At 33.6% G+C, this 17933-nt stretch overlaps 1 protein-coding gene across 1 annotated transcript; it reads left to right on the forward strand.

Annotated features, from left to right (window-relative positions):
- The first annotated feature begins 408 nt into the window (after positions 1–408).
- Positions 409–17199, forward strand: LOC124833516 (protein REDUCED CHLOROPLAST COVERAGE 1-like). Its single transcript, XM_047308018.2, has 26 exons — positions 409–695; positions 859–954; positions 1379–1437; positions 1980–2072; positions 2922–2994; positions 3136–3402; positions 3503–3570; positions 3650–3781; positions 6257–6298; positions 6459–6983; positions 7074–7234; positions 7775–8294; positions 8380–8442; positions 8536–8637; positions 9021–9335; positions 9960–10052; positions 10148–10249; positions 10373–10477; positions 10911–11044; positions 11347–11530; positions 11956–12087; positions 12367–12479; positions 13089–13176; positions 14411–16699; positions 16805–16857; positions 16964–17199. Exons 2-24 carry the CDS (start codon positions 894–896, stop codon positions 16532–16534), a joined length of 5556 nt encoding a protein of 1851 aa, XP_047163974.1. The 5' UTR covers positions 409–695; positions 859–893; the 3' UTR covers positions 16535–16699; positions 16805–16857; positions 16964–17199.
- Positions 17200–17933: the final 734 nt, after the last annotated feature.

The raw sequence follows: 17933 nt of genomic DNA on the forward strand, positions 1-17933 counted from the left end.
GATATTTTTATTGTCTCTTCTCTTGTAAGACTTACCAAAAATCTTTTGCTATGTTCCGAAAAAATTCACCAGGCAAATTAGGTTTACTTGTCAACCCAATCCTGCTGTGGTCCCCTTCTTCACATCCACCAAATGCTACACTGCAGCTACTCGTTCCAAAAGAAAAACCCATTTTCTACATTATTCTCCAATTAATTTTCTTAAATTTCAAGAAATACCCACAAAGCAAATTGATAATTTTAATCAGAAAAAAGAAAAATTGGTAATTAATAATCTGTAATAATCTGCATAAGCCCAGTGCCATAAAATGCCAAATTATCTAACATTCTGACAGTTGAATCTCAACCCTTCCTTTCTTATCATACAAACCTCTCATCTATATCTCTGCTTCTCTCTGCCATTTCTCTTCCTCTATCAATTTACATCCTTCTACTGGTTCAAACCTCCAATCCAAACCCTCTTTATTTATGCACACTTCTCAACCTTCTTTCTCTGCATAACTATAACTCTATTTTTTCAGTTTGTACTTCAATATTTCCACCACCCATCTATTTCATACTTTCACTTATATATAAATATCAACCCCACAATGCATTAAGCCTTTCTCTTTCTCTCTCTCTCTCTCTCTCTCTATATCTATCTCTCTTTCTTTCCCTCTTATCCACTCCTACAATAAAACCATCTCTTTTGCTTTGGTAATTCTTTTGCTGCTTTCATATCAGTATTCATTTCACACCTCTGCAGCAACGACTTTCTTTGCTGATGATGGATAATATATAAATATATTTGTTGCAGATGATTTTAGTAATCTATTGTGTGAATAGGCTAACCTGTGCTTCTGTGTCTGCTTGGTGCCAGAATTTATATTGTTTTCGATTTCAAAGAACTGCAAAATGGCACCAAGAAACAGTCGCGGAAAGGCCAAGGGTGAGAAGAAAAAGAAGGAAGAAAAGGGTAACCAAATTCTGTATCCCAATGAAATTTCAAATTTTTTCAACAGAGAAACCATCTAAAAACACTCCCTTACACAGCTTTATATTCTAAATTCAAAATGACTCTGCTTTTTAACCTTTACTGAAACGGATAAGTTGATTTTGAAGAAAAGCTCAATTCAGTTTTTAACCTTTCTTATCCTTTTATCTACCTGTCCATGAACAAGTTTAATTTATATTATCTTCTTATTCTGTTAACTGATTTTAACTTTAACTTCCCAGATATGTTCAATTTATTTTATCTTCTTATTGCCTTTTTTCTTCTCTGTAATGAGCTTTCATAAAAGAGAGTTCATGCTGACAGAAATAAGACATATCCGAGAGGTAGTTCATGCAAGGAAAGACATAATTTGAATGTTCTTTCTTTCTTTATGATGTTTTTGCAGTTCTCCCAGTTGTCATAGACATCACAGTGAAGCTTCTAGATGAAGCTCATGTTCTCAAGGTTTGTTTTGTTTACTTGGAGAAGGAAATAAAGAAAGAAAAGCTTAATAATTTACTACTCTGTTATGTTTTTGTGCATTGTCTGGTTTTTGTGTGTGTTCTGTTATGTTTCTCATAAGTATTTTCACTGGATTGTTCTTCTTAGTGCTGCACTTTATCCCTTGTAGATTAATGATGTTATCATTGTTGTTGTTATTATTATAAGTATAAATATTATTATATTTATAAGATGTAACTACAGGTGCCACCATTATCTCATTTGCATTTGAAAATTCTTATCAATTAACTTTTCCTTTGCACTCTGTTGTGTGGTTTGGCATTAACCAAAAGTCCTGTTTCTCAACATGTGCTTCACATTAATGCTTTAGTTTATTTTTGTTTATCACTTTGAAATGTCATTTTTTCCATTATAAACAACTTGAAAATGTAATTTACATCAATTTTTCTATGTTCTCTTATGTAAGCTTTCTTTTACTGTTTTTGTTATGATGCAAATACAAATTTAAATAGCTTGTTTATTTGTTTTTTAAAATTTTGAAACAGGGAATATCAACAGACAGAATAATAGATGTTCGTCGGCTTTTATCAGTGAATACGGACACATGTTATGTCACAAATTTTTCCCTGTCACATGAGGTAATCAAAATTAAGAATTCAGAATTATTAATTTAAATTATTTAATTTCCAGTTTTCAACATTTTTTTTGTACCCATTTGGAACTGTATAGTTGCGTGAACTCTTTAAGCATTTTGAATCCTAAGCCAGTTTCTGGTAATAATACCCTATGAATGTCAACATGTTTGATTTTTCTTGCACAAACGTTAGACATATTACCAATAGAAAACAACCATCATCGCCTATGTAACATACAAACAAAAACGAAACCGGTACGATTGGTATATTAGGTGGAAAAAAAAAATTCAAATTGGAAATCGACGAAGTTATGTTAGCTGACAAATTCAATTCAGAAATTAAAAAATGAATAATATGACGACATTTTTTAAGGCATAAAACTAATAATGAATTATACATTATTTTTAGATGGAGGTACTATCAAGTTTACTATGTCGTGGGGTTTATAAATCTTATCATAGATGAACTAAAATACAACATATTTGAAAGTGGTTGAAAATGAATTAAATAATTTTTTTTGAGAAATATAAAATTTCAGATGATAAAATAAGGTCATGATTCAAGCAATTTACCTGAATTTTAAAATTAAAGCATACTCATTTGAGATAAATTAAATTGTAATTAAATATAACTAACATTTAATTAAAATATACTGAGATTCCGTCATGAATTGTAAACCAACTAAAAATGCTTAATTTTATAATAATTTCTTTAAAAATCATATTGGAAATAATTTTATAAATGAAAATTAAATTACGTCACCTATTTAGGGAACTACGAGGAATTGCGTTATATATTACTTTTTTTTTACTTATATTAAGTTTCGTTTACAAAACTATTTTTTAAATACAGGTAAGAGGGCCACGTCTGAAGGACACGGTGGACGTGTCCGCACTGAAGCCCTGCCTTCTGACTTTAGTTGAAGGTATATGGTATATAATTGTTAATTATTATTATTTTTTTATCATTGCTATTATTATCGTTTCCTTTTATTTCAAATATTAACCACGACGTCAGTTGCATTCATCTTGATCCTCATCTTCGTTTCCAAAATTTTCACGTGTAGAGGAATACAATGAAGAACGAGCAGTGGAGCACGTGCGAAGACTCCTCGACATCGTTGCCTGCACCACGAGCTTTGGTCCGTCGCCGCCTCCGCCACCGAAGAACGCGGCCGGCACGGTCACGAAGTCCGGCAAGTCTGAGATCCCGCCGGCGAAAGATGCGGCGGTGACGATTGCGGACGTGGACGGCGAGATAAGTCACTCGTGCCCTAAGCTGGAGAACTTCTACGAGTTTTTCTCTCTTTCGCACCTCACCGCTCCTATACAATGTGCTACTCTTAACTCATTCTCCTTCTTTCGCACTCTTCTGTAATTAATTGCATTACTGTGTGTGGATGATGGAATTATTGAACCGATCGATGCATGCAGATGTGAAGAAAGGTTCGAGGAGGCGTGTGGAGGAGATATCGGAGGAGGATTATCTGTTCTCGCTGGATGTGAGGATTCTGTTTGATTGTTGCGGTGTGGCGTGTGAGGGGAACGGTATTTGATTAGCTTTTGTGTGTTGTGGTGCAGGTGAAAGTGTGCAACGGGAAAGTGGTGCACGTTGAGGCTTGCAGAAAGGGTTTCTACAGCGTTGGGAAGCAGCGGATTCTGTGCCATAATCTGGTTGATTTGTTGAGACAGCTTAGCAGAGCTGTCGATAATGTAAGCCAACTTGTCCCATTCCCCTCTCTCTCTCTCTCTCTCTCTCTCTCTCTCTATATATATATATATATATATATATATATATGTATATATATATATATGTATATATGTATATATCATGAATTAGGGTTTATAAATGATTGTATATTATCTGTTTAACTAATCCTCTGTCAATTAAATGTCCGCACTGTTGTGTGATAAAAAAGAGTTAAAAAAAGAAAGAACAAATAAAATGATGTCATTTCATTTTTAAGCATTATTTTTGTGACACGTTACATATTTAATATATCGATATAGTATCTAAAGTTAAAAAAATATGAAGATAAAGTTTATAAAACGATAAAATGTACAATTAAATTTTTGCTTCCTATATTTTGGGATTTAGAGTTATAGACTTTATTTATATTTTAGTATCAAGCTATAATCATTATCATGAATTATGTCACTCGAGTTTTAAGGTTCATTTTATCATCATAGTTTATTAACCCACAGTAAATATTTAACTATGTGCTATCATATCATAAAAAAAGTGAAACAATGTTTTTGTTCTTCTTCTTTGTGTAAAAAATTAGATAACAAAATGATGTTTTTATTAAACTTCTTTTACAAACATATAATCCTGCTGTTATTAATTTAACATACCAGTAAAATGCATGGAAATTAACAATTATGATGTTAAAATTTGCTAGAAACACCATAAGTGGTCAAATTCTAAAATTATATTAGTTGGGCCTAATTATTTTGTGCTTAATCTTGAAGTATAAAAATAATTTAGAGTTTGAAAAGTATATTTGAAGTTAATATTTTGAGCAATTTTTATAAAAAAATTTAATTTATTGAAATTGAGTACAAAATAGATAGAGTAAATGATCAATTTAGTCTTTAAAAATGTATCTAGCAGTCATGTTAGCTCTTGAAACTAGGAAACTTTTGAAAAAGTCTTGACTATATTTTAGTGTTTCATATAAGTCCATGAATTAACTCATTTTTTTTTTCTTTCTGGTCTTTAAATATATGACATCTTTATTTTTTTCTTACAATTTTTGGAATCAAATTATTTTTAAAGGTTTTTACGTAGAGGAAAAGCAATGAAATATCATTTTTACTTAATTTTCAAATTAAAGAGATTTAATTGACTTTATAAATTCAAGAGACCAAATTCACACATAGTCAAACTTAAGAGAACTAAAAATAATTAACTTGAAATATTATTTGTGTTTTTTTTAATCTGTCAATTTTTTTATTTGTACAAAAGGAAGTTTGTTAGTAGGTATTTCCTTCTCTGCATACATAGCATGTATGATAATTTTTTTCCCTAATTTAAATTTTCTGAAATGAAAATAAGAAAGACGTTAAATAAAAAGATAATAGTAAACAAAATAAATTCTACAAGAGTACAACTTTTATTCATGTACAAATTAGTTAATAAAGGGATAATATATTATAAATATTTTTTAAACTTTTGTAGTCATTGTTTGGCTAAATTTATTGCGAAGAAACTTTTTATTGATTTTTTAAAAGATAAAAAATTACTTTTCTAAAAACTCCAAGCATGTGTTAAGCCACACCAGTAACATTTATATGTATCAATGAGATGAGATAAATGATGTGACGAGAAGTGAAGAGATATTAGAAAGAAAAATGATATGAGATAGAAAGAATATATATATATATATATATATATATATATATATATATATATATATATATATATAATAAGATAAGTGCTAATATTACACTCTTTTTAATAATAAGATAGGTGATGCTAATAATAATACCTAATCATTAGTGAGCTCATTGAATAAGAAGTGAGGCTTACAAATTATTTATGATTTTCAATAAATTTCAATCAATACAAGAGAATGTGTTCAATAGAGTTCTTACCAATTCTTTAATAATAATTCTTTAACGAGCCTTTGAATGAACCTGGCTAGGTTATTTTTCAGCTTCCATATATAATATCACCTCTAGCTTCTTAATATTATGTTTATGTAATTAAATGATAAATAATTTCATATTGATTTATTAAATAGTTTACAATTTTGGTATGGTTTTTCTTAGCTATATCTATTTTTTTACCCTGGTACACGAGCATAATATGGTACCTGTTACAACACCAGTTTTGAGGAAAATTTAGGTTAGTATAGGAAACTTGGTATTAGTTTAAGATGAATGACAGCAACAAATTCTGTGTAAATACATTTTGTTATTAGTTAAATTTATTAAAAATTACAAAATCACGAGTGAAATCATTAAACAAAAAATGACACCCCACACAATTTTCTGATTCCAGCCAATAATAGACAATAGTATGTTTAATGCATGTTTCTCATAGTTTATTGTATATTTAGAAATTGATATTCAATGAAGTATGGGGGGATAAACTCAGATGTGCAATAAGATGAAGTTTTAAGTTCCCATTTTCAACGGTCCTATTGATGCTACTAAACTTTGCAATTTAATTCTTAATTTCAGGCTTTCGATGATCTCTTGAAGGCATTTTCAGAGCGTAACAAGGTATTGGAAATTTTTTTTGTTTCTTTTCAGCTTTTAAATTACAAAAACTTGATAACTAACGAAAAGAGACAAAGAAATGTTTGACTTCTGTTCATCCATGTGATTCATTGTCATAAACATTGTATTTATTTGTGCTCTCGCCCCATTTTCGTGTCTTCAGTTTGGGAATCTCCCATATGGCTTCAGAGCCAACACGTGGCTTGTTCCTCCTGTTGCTGCACAGTCACCCTCATCTTTTCCTCCTCTTCCTGTGGAGGATGAAACATGGGGAGGGAATGGTGGCAGTCTCGCAAAAGACGGAAAGTATGATTTGGTTCCTTGGGCCAAAGAGTTTTCATTAATTGCGTCTATGCCTTGCAAGACAGCAGAAGAAAGACAAGTTCGTGATAGAAAAGCATTTCTTCTGCACAGCCTGTTTGTTGATGTTTCTATTTTCAGAGCAATAAGGGCTGTTAAACATGTTATGGAAGAGCCCAATTTTAGTTGCTCCGTTGTAGAAAATAATATTGTTTACACTGAGAGAGTAGGTGACTTGAGCATCAAGGTCTTGGAAAATGGTTCTGTTGCAAGCTCTAAGATTGATACTAAAATTGATGGAGTTGAAGCTACTGGAGTAAATCAAAAGGATCTAATAGAACGAAATCTACTGAAAGGCATCACTGCGGATGAAAATACTGCTGCCCATGTATGCTACTTTTATATAGTTAAGATTAATGCCATTTAGGACTGCTGCTTTTCATGGAAGTGACTAATGCTTCCCATTTCTTATGTGCAGGATATTACCACTTTAGGTGTCGTTAACGTAAGATACTGTGGTTATGTGGTCGTTGTGAAAGTTGAGGTTGGAGTTAGGGAAAATGTTGACTCTCCATCTCAACAAACTATTGAATTGTTTGATCAGCCAGAGGGTGGGGCCAATGCACTCAATATTAACAGGTTGCGTTACCCTTCCACATTATACATTTTCACCAGTTCACAACTTTACATAATATTCCTCTCCCACTCTCTACAAATATGATTGTTCCATTTTCCCGGATAATCTACTGAAAGCCTAGATAAATTTTTCCGGTGCGATAAAGTTGCATGGTATCCTATCTTTGTGTAGTGTTGCAATTTTTATTAGCTTGATCTGCAACGTGTATGAGATTAATGTTTTTGAATAAAATCTCGCCATGGTCTGGCATTGTTTCTTAGCAATAATTTTCGCTGAGAGTGCTTTGTTTCTTCTGATGAAATTTTGATCTTGCATTACTTATGGATATGTATTAATTGTGTTTTTCTTTTTTCAATCCGTTAGTGTGACCCGTAATCCTAGAAGATTTTGACCATCTAAGTTTTGCTTCTAGCTTCGAAGTTATTTTTTTTAAACTTTGAATGATTTACTAGAGGTTCTTATTTATTTTATAGCTGCTGTTCAACTTCATTTGGTTGATCGAATTGTTTTTCATCACCTGACATTGTCATTGTGCCTTGCAGTCTGAGATTACTTCTTCACAACACAACTCCACCAGAAAACAATAAACCAATGATTCAGATACAAACGTTTGAGAGTGAAGAGATTGGTGCTTCTCATTCTTTTGTGGAGAAGCTGATTAAAGAAAGTCTTCCTAAGCTTGAGGAGGAAGAACCTGGTATGGACTATTTTGTAAGATGGGAACTTGGAGCTTGCTGGATGCAACATTTGCAAGACCAAAATAATAATACAGAAAAAGATAAGAAACCATCCTTAGAGAAGGCAAAGAATGAGATGAAGGTCGAGGGTCTTGGGAAACCCCTTAAAGCCCTAAAGAATTTTAAAAAGAAATCTGATTCAAGCAATACTACTTCTGCATCTGAATATCCAAAATTTAGTCGGGAGTCTGAAAGCCCTCCATTGCCCTCAATTGAGTCGCAACATGAAACTACAGAAGCTGAGAATGAGCTTGTTCTGAAAAGGATGTTATCTGAGGAAGCTTTTACCCGATTTAAAGAATCGGGAACTGGACTTCACTGCAAGGTAAGCCTTATGGGTATAACGAGGTATTTTTAAGTTTTATTACAAGTGACAGTGTCTGAACCTAATCATCTCTTGTCATTAACAGTCCATGCATGATTTGATTGACTTATCTCAAAAATATTACAAAGACGTTGCACTCCCAAAATTGGTAAGTGCAAAATTTTATTTGGTTGCCTGTTTACAGGACTTTCGGTTATGGCAACTCTGGTGATTTTATTTTCATCATAATTGTGGAATACAGGTAGCAGATTTTGGCTCATTAGAACTCTCACCAGTTGATGGACGCACTCTAACTGATTTTATGCATACTAGGGGCCTACGAATGCGTTCTCTTGGACATGTTGTGAGTGCTCTAAACTTATTTATGTTGTTCATCTCTAAACATCTTTAGTGGGAATCCATTTCTCTCCTAACTGTCCTCTTTGATTCGAATGTCTCCTAATCGCCCTCTGAATTTGTGACATTCAACTTTAGAGTTTCAACAATATGCCTATCCTAGTGTCACTTCTGAAAATATGACTTTAGAGACACTGTGTGTTGACACCAGTCATTTTTTAACAAGTTAGATTGCTTTCTCTTTCTATTTGCATTGAAGTTTTTTCTTTTACTTCTCAACTTTGCCGCACATCTTTTTAGAAGGTTTTGAGAGGGATTTTGTGTCTCAGGTTTAGAATCATTTATGTTATGTTTTCTTATGTCTGATATGCGTTTTATATTTGTTTACAGGTCAAGCTTTCAGAAAAGCTTTCACATGTGCAGTCGCTTTGTATTCATGAAATGATAGTTCGAGCTTTTAAGCACATCCTGCGTGCAGTAATTTCCTCTGTTAACAAGGAGAAAATGGCTTCATCAATTGCTGGTGCTTTGAATTTTCTGCTCGGTGTTCCTGGAAATAGAGATTCAGATAAATCACATGAAGTTCATCCCTTGGTATGGAAATGGCTAGAGGTATTTTTGAAAAAGCGATTTGATTGGGATCTTCACAGGTTGAATTACAAAGATGTGAGGAAATTTGCAATTTTACGTGGCTTGTGTCACAAGGTAATGAAATCTAGAATTAGTCAATACAATCCAAAGTTCCTGTTCTACCTTACTCTTGCACTATAAATTTTGTTGTCATAAAGTCATGAATTTGTATGTTTTCTATTTCCTATTTTCTGGGAATTTACTTCACTAGATTCTATGAACTGGATTTCTGCTTGAATATATGCATTGTTCACTTTTATGGAAGAACGTGTTTCAGTTTAACCTTTTCAGTGAAGTTGAATTATCCTCAAGTACTGTGGTTGAAAATTTTACATATTTATATGCTTTGTAGGTGACCTTGTCAACATAATTGCATTCATTTACTCATGAAGTGGTTCATATAATTTATCACTTCAACTGCAAAGAATGTCAAATTGAATTTTTTTTTTTGTGAACTGCTTATATGTTTTGTCCTTGTTTTTTTCGTAGGAAAAGAATATATTTTCTTGTACAAGTCGTATATGACTATGCATTATTCCCAATAAATTTCCATATAGGTACATATAGATACACATGATGCTGATAAAAAAAAAGATACACAAGACGGATCAACTTAAGTCAGTATTGGGTTTATTATAATGATAATTTGACACAGTAGTTGATTATTGATTTGTTTCTCATTACCACTTTGTATGTTAGGTGGGAATTGAGCTTGTTCCACGGGATTTTGACATGGATTCTTCTATTCCCTTCCACAAATCTGACATTGTCAACTTGGTCCCTGTTCACAAGGTAACAAATAAGACATGCCAATTATAGATTTCTAGATTATTGTTGATTGAATAGATCCAAACTTTATGCGTAATGCTCATGCCGAGTCTTTGCAGCAAGCTGCATGCTCATCTGCAGATGGAAGGCAGCTCCTGGAGTCATCCAAGACTGCTTTAGACAAGGGAAAGCTTGAGGACGCCGTTACCTATGGCACAAAGGTATCTGCATCCAGAACACTTTGTTTGGAAATCTTCGAACAGTTAAAAATTGTTTTCCACAGTCAATAAAAGGCTTTCATTCCTTAATTGTTGTGTTACATCTGCTATTATCATTGATGACAGGCTCTTGCTAAGCTAGTGGCAGTTTGTGGTCCCTACCATCGAATGACAGCGGGAGCATACAGCCTCCTTGCTGTAGTTTTATATCATACTGGAGACTTCAATCAGGTCTTGCTCGTCTTGTTTATGTTTTGGTATTGGTAGAGATCGTTCCATCAGAAACCAATGTCCACGTAAATTATAGTCATCTAGAAAAAATCGTATTTTGTTGACATTTTATCAAATGGAAATAATCCAATTAAAGTAGAGGGCTAGTAAAGTTCATAGCAAACATAAGGTGAAATATTTAAACAGAGCTTACTAAAAATTGTTTCATGTAAAATTTGGTCATTAATAGTTCCTTAATGTTCAATAATGGCATTGTTTGGTCCGTGTAATTGACACCATCTATTGGGATAAGGCTGGTTTGTTATTGCTTTATGCAATAGACATATTGATTAAATATTTTAGCCACTGTTTATTTGCACCTCAAATCTCCATTTGATTTACTAAAGTTTTAGGGTTTGATTTCTATTCATCAAGTTGTTTACCTAAATCACAGGCTACAATATATCAACAAAAAGCTTTGGATATCAATGAGAGAGAGTTAGGTCTGGATCATCCTGATACCATGAAGAGCTATGGGGATCTTGCTGTTTTCTATTACAGACTACAGCACACAGAGCTGGCTCTGAAGTATGTTTTGCTCTTGTGCAATATAGTGATATTCAAATCTTCGTGAGTTTAATTTGGTTTTGAATTAATATAATACAAACTCACTTTTTTAATTTGAAAACAGAATTTATCAAGAGAGAAATAAAGTTTATGAATTTGTGTTCTATGTTATGGGAATCTAGGTTTTCTTTTTTAATCCTTAGCAGAAATTTATGTATTGATCGCCATAAATAGTGAAAGATAGGTTGTGAATTTGAAATACTAATTAGTTAATTTAAATTTTTCTTCTCATTTAGCCTTTTGTTAATTGGATCAACATTCAGGTATGTAAAGCGTGCTTTATATCTTCTGCATCTAACGTGTGGCCCATCTCATCCAAACACTGCTGCTACTTACATTAATGTGGCTATGATGGAAGAAGGTCTGGGAAATGTACATGTCGCTCTCAGATATCTTCACAAAGCTTTAAAGTGCAACCAAAGATTACTTGGCACAGATCATATTCAGGTTATTTTATTCATCTTATTTCTGGTTTTCCCAAATTATGAAGTTAGTTTATTTTGTATTTTTTTTAATGAAAAATGTTTTATGTAAATTCTCTTCATTTTTCATATCAAGAAACTATCAACAATGAGATCCATATGAACTAATGTGCTACATCTTTATAAATAGAGAGGTTACTTGGAAGATTATTTTAAAATTTGTCATCAAGTTAGTTAGACGAAAATTGTTGATTTGATTTAATTTTAATGGATGATATTTTCAGTGTGTTATAATTATTGTAATGATTGGATTCATATAAAGCTCATAATCATATTATGAAGGTTGCTAAAATAATAACAACCAATTGGATTGTACTATTTGTTTAATGAAACAACTTGTTGTTTGTGCTATAACTCTTGCATCTTTTCTTGGATGTTAATTGTCTGCAGACAGCTGCAAGTTATCATGCAATAGCAATAGCACTCTCATTGATGGAAGCATATCCATTGAGCGTGCAGCATGAGCAAACAACTTTGCAAATTCTGAGGTCAAAACTTGGTCCTGATGACTTGCGAACACAGGTATACACATTTAGTACATTCTTTGTCCTGAAAATAGTCATTGGCTTTGAATATAAGGCAACGAAAAACATACTAGAACACGACTTTGTAATTATAGTTGGTAGATTAGAGTTTCATAGGGTGTTGTAGAACAGTATTAAATGGTTTGCAACATCATTATGGTTATATGTAATGGTGCTCTGTGTTATTAACATATGTGTTAATAATCTCTTTTTCTTAAAAAGGAATGAGGAATTATAACTGTTTGGGTAATCTCTAGTTTTGTGATAAATTTGACAGGATGCTGCGGCTTGGCTGGAGTATTTTGAGTCCAAGGCTTTTGAACAGCAAGAAGCTGCTCGAAATGGTACTCGGAAACCTGATGCATCAATAGCTAGCAAAGGCCATTTGAGGTACAGTACTGTAGAATTAATCTTAGCAGTGTGGTTTTGAGACTTCATTGGCTAATTTCTGCATCAGGAAGTACTTCGATCATGCATATTTTATTTCGCCTTTTATTGTGCAACTCTGATGTTGTCGTATTCAAAATTGTGGTTTGTAATTTAAGTATGAAAGGTATCCTCTGAGGTTTCTGTTCATGACTGTCTTTGATACAGTTGTCTCTGGGTATTCTTATAGCTTCTAGGAACTGCTCTATTTGGTTGACTTATAAAGAACTGTTTTCTGTACTTTGCCTACAGTCTTGGTCTTCTCATATTTTAAAGCAACAATGCTGAGAAGCATAAGAAAATATAGATGACACTGTACAAACATGGAAACTGCAACGGGAAAAATTTAATCTGTATGTGGGAGAAGAATAGAGTCACGAGCCTTTAGCAGATACAAGTATTTTATGTCTCTAAATGTCTATGGTTCATAGAGTGACATATCATCCTATTTTCTTGTCAATATTCGTACTTTCAATAAGAAAAATATCGATATGTTTGTACATATTCAGGAATTCATATCATACATTTTACACATTTTTAATGATTTCCTTTTATTTTTATTGAATTTGTCAGTGTGTCAGATTTGCTTGACTATATTAATCCTGATCATGATGCTAAAGGGAGAGATGCAGCAACAAAGAGAAGGAGCCAGATAACAAAGGTATGCCGCTTGGCTACATTTACTGCCTTTTATAAATTGAACTCATTTGTTTGAGATCTAGGGGAAGCAGCTACTATCTGATTATTGATTACTCTGCCACCAGTGGTCTTATATATCTCCTTTGATATAGTTACAAATGTTTAGCTAGTAAAGTTTGAGGATTTATAAAATTGTTGGTTGACTTTTGAGAAATATTCTTAAACGGTATGATCAAGTAAATAAAAGTTTTTGTCATCTGGGTCATTGGATCTCTCTTTCTCCATTATTCAAGCATTACTTTGGCTTTAATTTGTTAAAAGCAGGCAGCCATGCGAACAATCTTTAGTCATAAATCTGGTCAGCTGCACAGTTGTTTTGAAAAATAACGATGAACAAAAAGTGACATTTTTTTGTTGGCAAAGCCAAATATGGTAATCAAAGAATTAGGGTTTGGACAAATAACATAGAAAAGTTAGAAGACAATAAGGAAATTGACCTTTCCATAAGTTAAATTTAGCTTATGCACAAGCTAATAATCTGTAGCTCTCTCATAGAAATTATCTAACTTTTTATTTAACTTATGTGTGAGCTAATTTTAACTTATGAAGAAGTCAATTTTTTTTTCTTTATATTTTTCTCTCCTATAGATATTTTTTGGAGAAACTGATACAAACAGGCCTTTAATAATATGCAATACATCTAGTAATTTCTAAGTATGGTTAAAAATCTAGCTTACTTCTATTTTGAAGAAGGATGACCCCCGTTAAAACTAGAGAACTGTTGTACCTAAACATATAACTTAGTGACAATGGTCCAGTTAAATCATGTTCTCTATTTTCATATTTTCTCCATACTATTATAAAATGTAAAATCAACTGAATATGGAATGATGTTCAAGACGAATCCAGTCTGTTATAAGATGATAAAGAAATAATTGGGCGATAGAGTAAATAAATTTCCTTATATAGGTCTGGGAAAGGAGACCTAGATAAGGAAATTTTCTTGACTTGGAACTATTGGACTTTAAATTATTGTGAGAACTGGCTACTTCTGCTGCCTTTTTCCATACATCTACATCTTATGTGGTATAATTTATAAACATACATGAACACACACACTTGGGTATATAATTAGAGTGGTGATACATAGACCACTAATTTTTTCAAACACCCCAACAACACCCTCCTATGTAGCCACTTATTTCTGGGTGTCAATTTATCCTTTTCCTAGTAATTAATATTTTTACATTTGGCAGGTGAGAGCGACGTCCTACCTTAACCTTGGCATGTCAAGTTCTGATGAGTCTTCAAAAGAAATTCCTAAAGAGGCCTCAGATGAAGAGGTACAAATACCTGTAGCAGAAGGTAGTGCAGATTCTGAGCAGGAAAGCAACTCTGGACCTGACTCAGAACATACTATTTTAAAACAAAAACCAGATGAAAAGCCAGAAATTTATGAGGAAATCTTGTCAGAAGCACATGCTGAAGGAGAAGATGGATGGCAACCAGTTCAAAGACCAAGATCAACTGGCTCATATGGCCGGAGACTGAAGCAGCTGAAGCAGAGAAGGGCGACACTTGGCAAACTTTATAGTCATCAAAAGAATGTGGAAGTTGGCACAGAATCTCCTTTTGTAAGGAATGCCAGTCCAAATAGTAGGTATTATTTCATGAAGAAGAGGACAATTTCCCATGGAGGTTATACGGATGATCATACAGTAAACATCACCCAAGGCCCTAAATTTGGAAGGAAAGTAGTTAAAGCTGTTACATACAGGGTCAAATCCATACCCTCAACATCCAAGGCTAGTGAAAATGAGACGTTAGAAACAGGTGATAAGCTGTTTACTTCTCTTTCAGAACCTGATCCAATTGATGTTAATTCAGTTAAGAATTCTATAGTTAGTCTTGGAAAGTCTCCTTCATACAAGGAAGTGGCGTTAGCTCCTCCAGGAACAATCTCCAAGTTCCAGGTCTATAATCCTCCAAGTGAGATTTCTGTTAGCAGTGAACATGATAGTGGCAAAGCTGAAGAGGAGGATATTGAAGCTAATAGGGAAGCTAATAGGGATGCTAATCCAACCCCAGCTGAGGCAAATGATATGAATAAAGAGAAGAATAATAATACTGTTTCCGATTCTGTTGATGATTCACAGGATGATACTGGAGTTACTACTGAGAGGAAAGAGGAAACTCAGATAATTGTTGCTGTGCAAGATGATTGTATGAGTGCTGAGGGGAAATTAGGAGATGTTGAAACTCAAGAAGAAATCGATAATAGCATATTGATTCAGGCATTAGATGCTCACGGGGATTCTTCCAAAAAAGAGCTCGATGCAAGTAAGTTGTCTGGCAGTTTGGAACCTAGTGATAGTACAAATCCCATTTCCCAAGGTGGGGAGGATTTAAGGGTCAATGTATCGTCATCAAATCAGAGTCACACTGGGGGCATCCCGTATAAGAAACTGTCTGCATCTGCAGCTCCATTCAACCCATCTCCTGCCATTGCACGTGCTCCACCAATTGCCATGAATATGACTCTTCCTTCTGGTCCTACTGCGGTTCCTGCAATTGGCCCCTGGCCAGTAAACATGAATGTTCATCCTGGACCTACTACTGTGCTACCCGCAGTTTCCCCCATGTGCTCCTCTCCTCATCATGCATATCCATCGCCTCCAACTACACCAAACATGATGCAACCACTGCCATTTATGTATCCTCCTTATACTCAACCTCAATCAGTGCCACCTAGCAACTTTCCGGTCAGTAGCAGTGCCTTTCATGCCAATCATTTTACATGGCAATGTAATATGAACCCTACAGTATCTAAGTTTGGTCCTGGTGCTGTTTGGCCTGGTTGTCATCCCGTGGAATTTCCTCTTCCGTTACCTATTGTTGAACCAATCCCGGATCCCATTTCAGAGTCACAAGTTCTGAGTCATGGTTCTGAAAGTCCAAGTTCAGCTTCGGTTCTTCATGAGGACATTGATAATATTGGTGATTCTAATCAATTGGTAAAAGCTTTAACATCAGACATAAGTGAAGATGAAGCAGTGAGAGCTGGTTCAGAAAGCCTACAAGAAAATGGTGATATGAATTTACATGGGAGTGAAAATTCTGGGAACAAACAAAATCAAAACACTGGTTCAAATGGCAACTCTGGCAGTAGTGAAACAAACATGGATAGCGAGAAAACCTTCAGCATTTTGATTCGGGGTAGAAGAAATCGAAAGCAGACTCTGAGAATGCCAATAAGTTTGCTTACTCGACCCAATGGCTCACAGTCATTTAAGGTTATTTATAACCGCGTAGTTAGAGGAAGTCATGCATCCAAGTCTATCGATCTCTCGTCTAGTAAAGATTGCACTGCTACTGCTTGATGCACCGTTCTATGATGTTACTGATGAAATTTATCAGAACTATCGTGGATAAAGAAGACCTCTTAATTTCTGTGGTATTTCGACGATTTCTGGAATTCAACTACAAAATGCCCTGAAGTATCAGCTTCAATTTTATATCTGCACTGTCATTTGCGAGGTTTCTGGGTAGGTTTACTTCCATATCTTTCTATTTGAAGAAACCGTAAATCCTTTTGACCTTAGAAATCATAGTTGACTTGCTAAATCATTCAAATTCATGAAATATTGCAGATACCTGTCTCTCTTTGGGATGGAGGTTGAAGGCATTTCTTCATCAATAAACGGTACTATCTCACTGCCAACAAATTGAGCTATTTTATTCGTTCCTTTTCCCCAGAAATCACAGTTTGTTATTTCCATAATGCACTGAAACCCACTATTTTTACTTAGATATGAAGTTGCCCGTGGAGCAAGCATTCATGCTAATAGTCTTGCTCACGTTCTTCGGAGTCAGTTTAAGGGTGAGGCACCTTCAAGGTGAAATTTTGGTTTTCTGTAGTTAGACAATTTTGATATAATGAATTACGGGACTGGTGGATCGTTCTAATTATTATTTTTTTGTTACAACATTACCTTTGGTTTTTGATAATTAATTTTGTTCAATATATTCTTTCTTAATTTCTTGATATTTGGTTAGGTAATAGCGGTTCTTTTATGTTGATTGACGTTGGTATTGAATTATTACAACTGACATCGTGTGATGGAACACTAATATATCATAATAATGAAGATCATTATTTAAATACGTGAGTGAAAAGTTTAGCTCTATTCTTTAGCTTAGTGTTCCTGTCAGTATCTTAGTTTTCAAGTTAACCGCTGCCTTCCTAATACCCTCAGTAACTTCTATGTGGAATAGTAATATATTTTGTCTACAATAAGCCTTGTTTAATATAAAAAGTGTATCTGTTTTATTGTTTGTTGAAGTGCTTTTTATATACCGAGTGTGGCGTTCCTTTTAAAGATTAAATATAATTATTTTAAACAAGGGTTTTTGTGGAGACAGATTATTAAAGAGACGTGAGAATTGTCAAACGTCAATGAAAACGAAAGACTAAAGCATGTCTAGTTTTGTAACTTTACGTGTGCACCCCTTATACGTACGATAAAGTTAGCAATTAATTATTATGGTTTGTTTTAAGAATCAAAAAGGGTCTTCTAAAATACAAGAAAAAATTGATTTTAATTATTTTTTTCATAATGGAATAAATAACCTTTAAATTATAAGTTTTTTTTTTTATTTATAATCGCTGTCAATCTTTAAAACGGGCATTCAGCTCACAAGTTCATATCATGTTAAAGGGCAAAAGAATCACTAAACTACATTTAAAATCATTAGCAAATTGTAATACAGCCGGTAATG

The sequence above is a fragment of the Vigna umbellata genome, chromosome 11, assembly GCF_029865625.1.
Source record: "Vigna umbellata cultivar VRB3 chromosome 11, Vumbellata_1.0, whole genome shotgun sequence".
NCBI lineage: Eukaryota > Viridiplantae > Streptophyta > Magnoliopsida > Fabales > Fabaceae > Vigna > Vigna umbellata.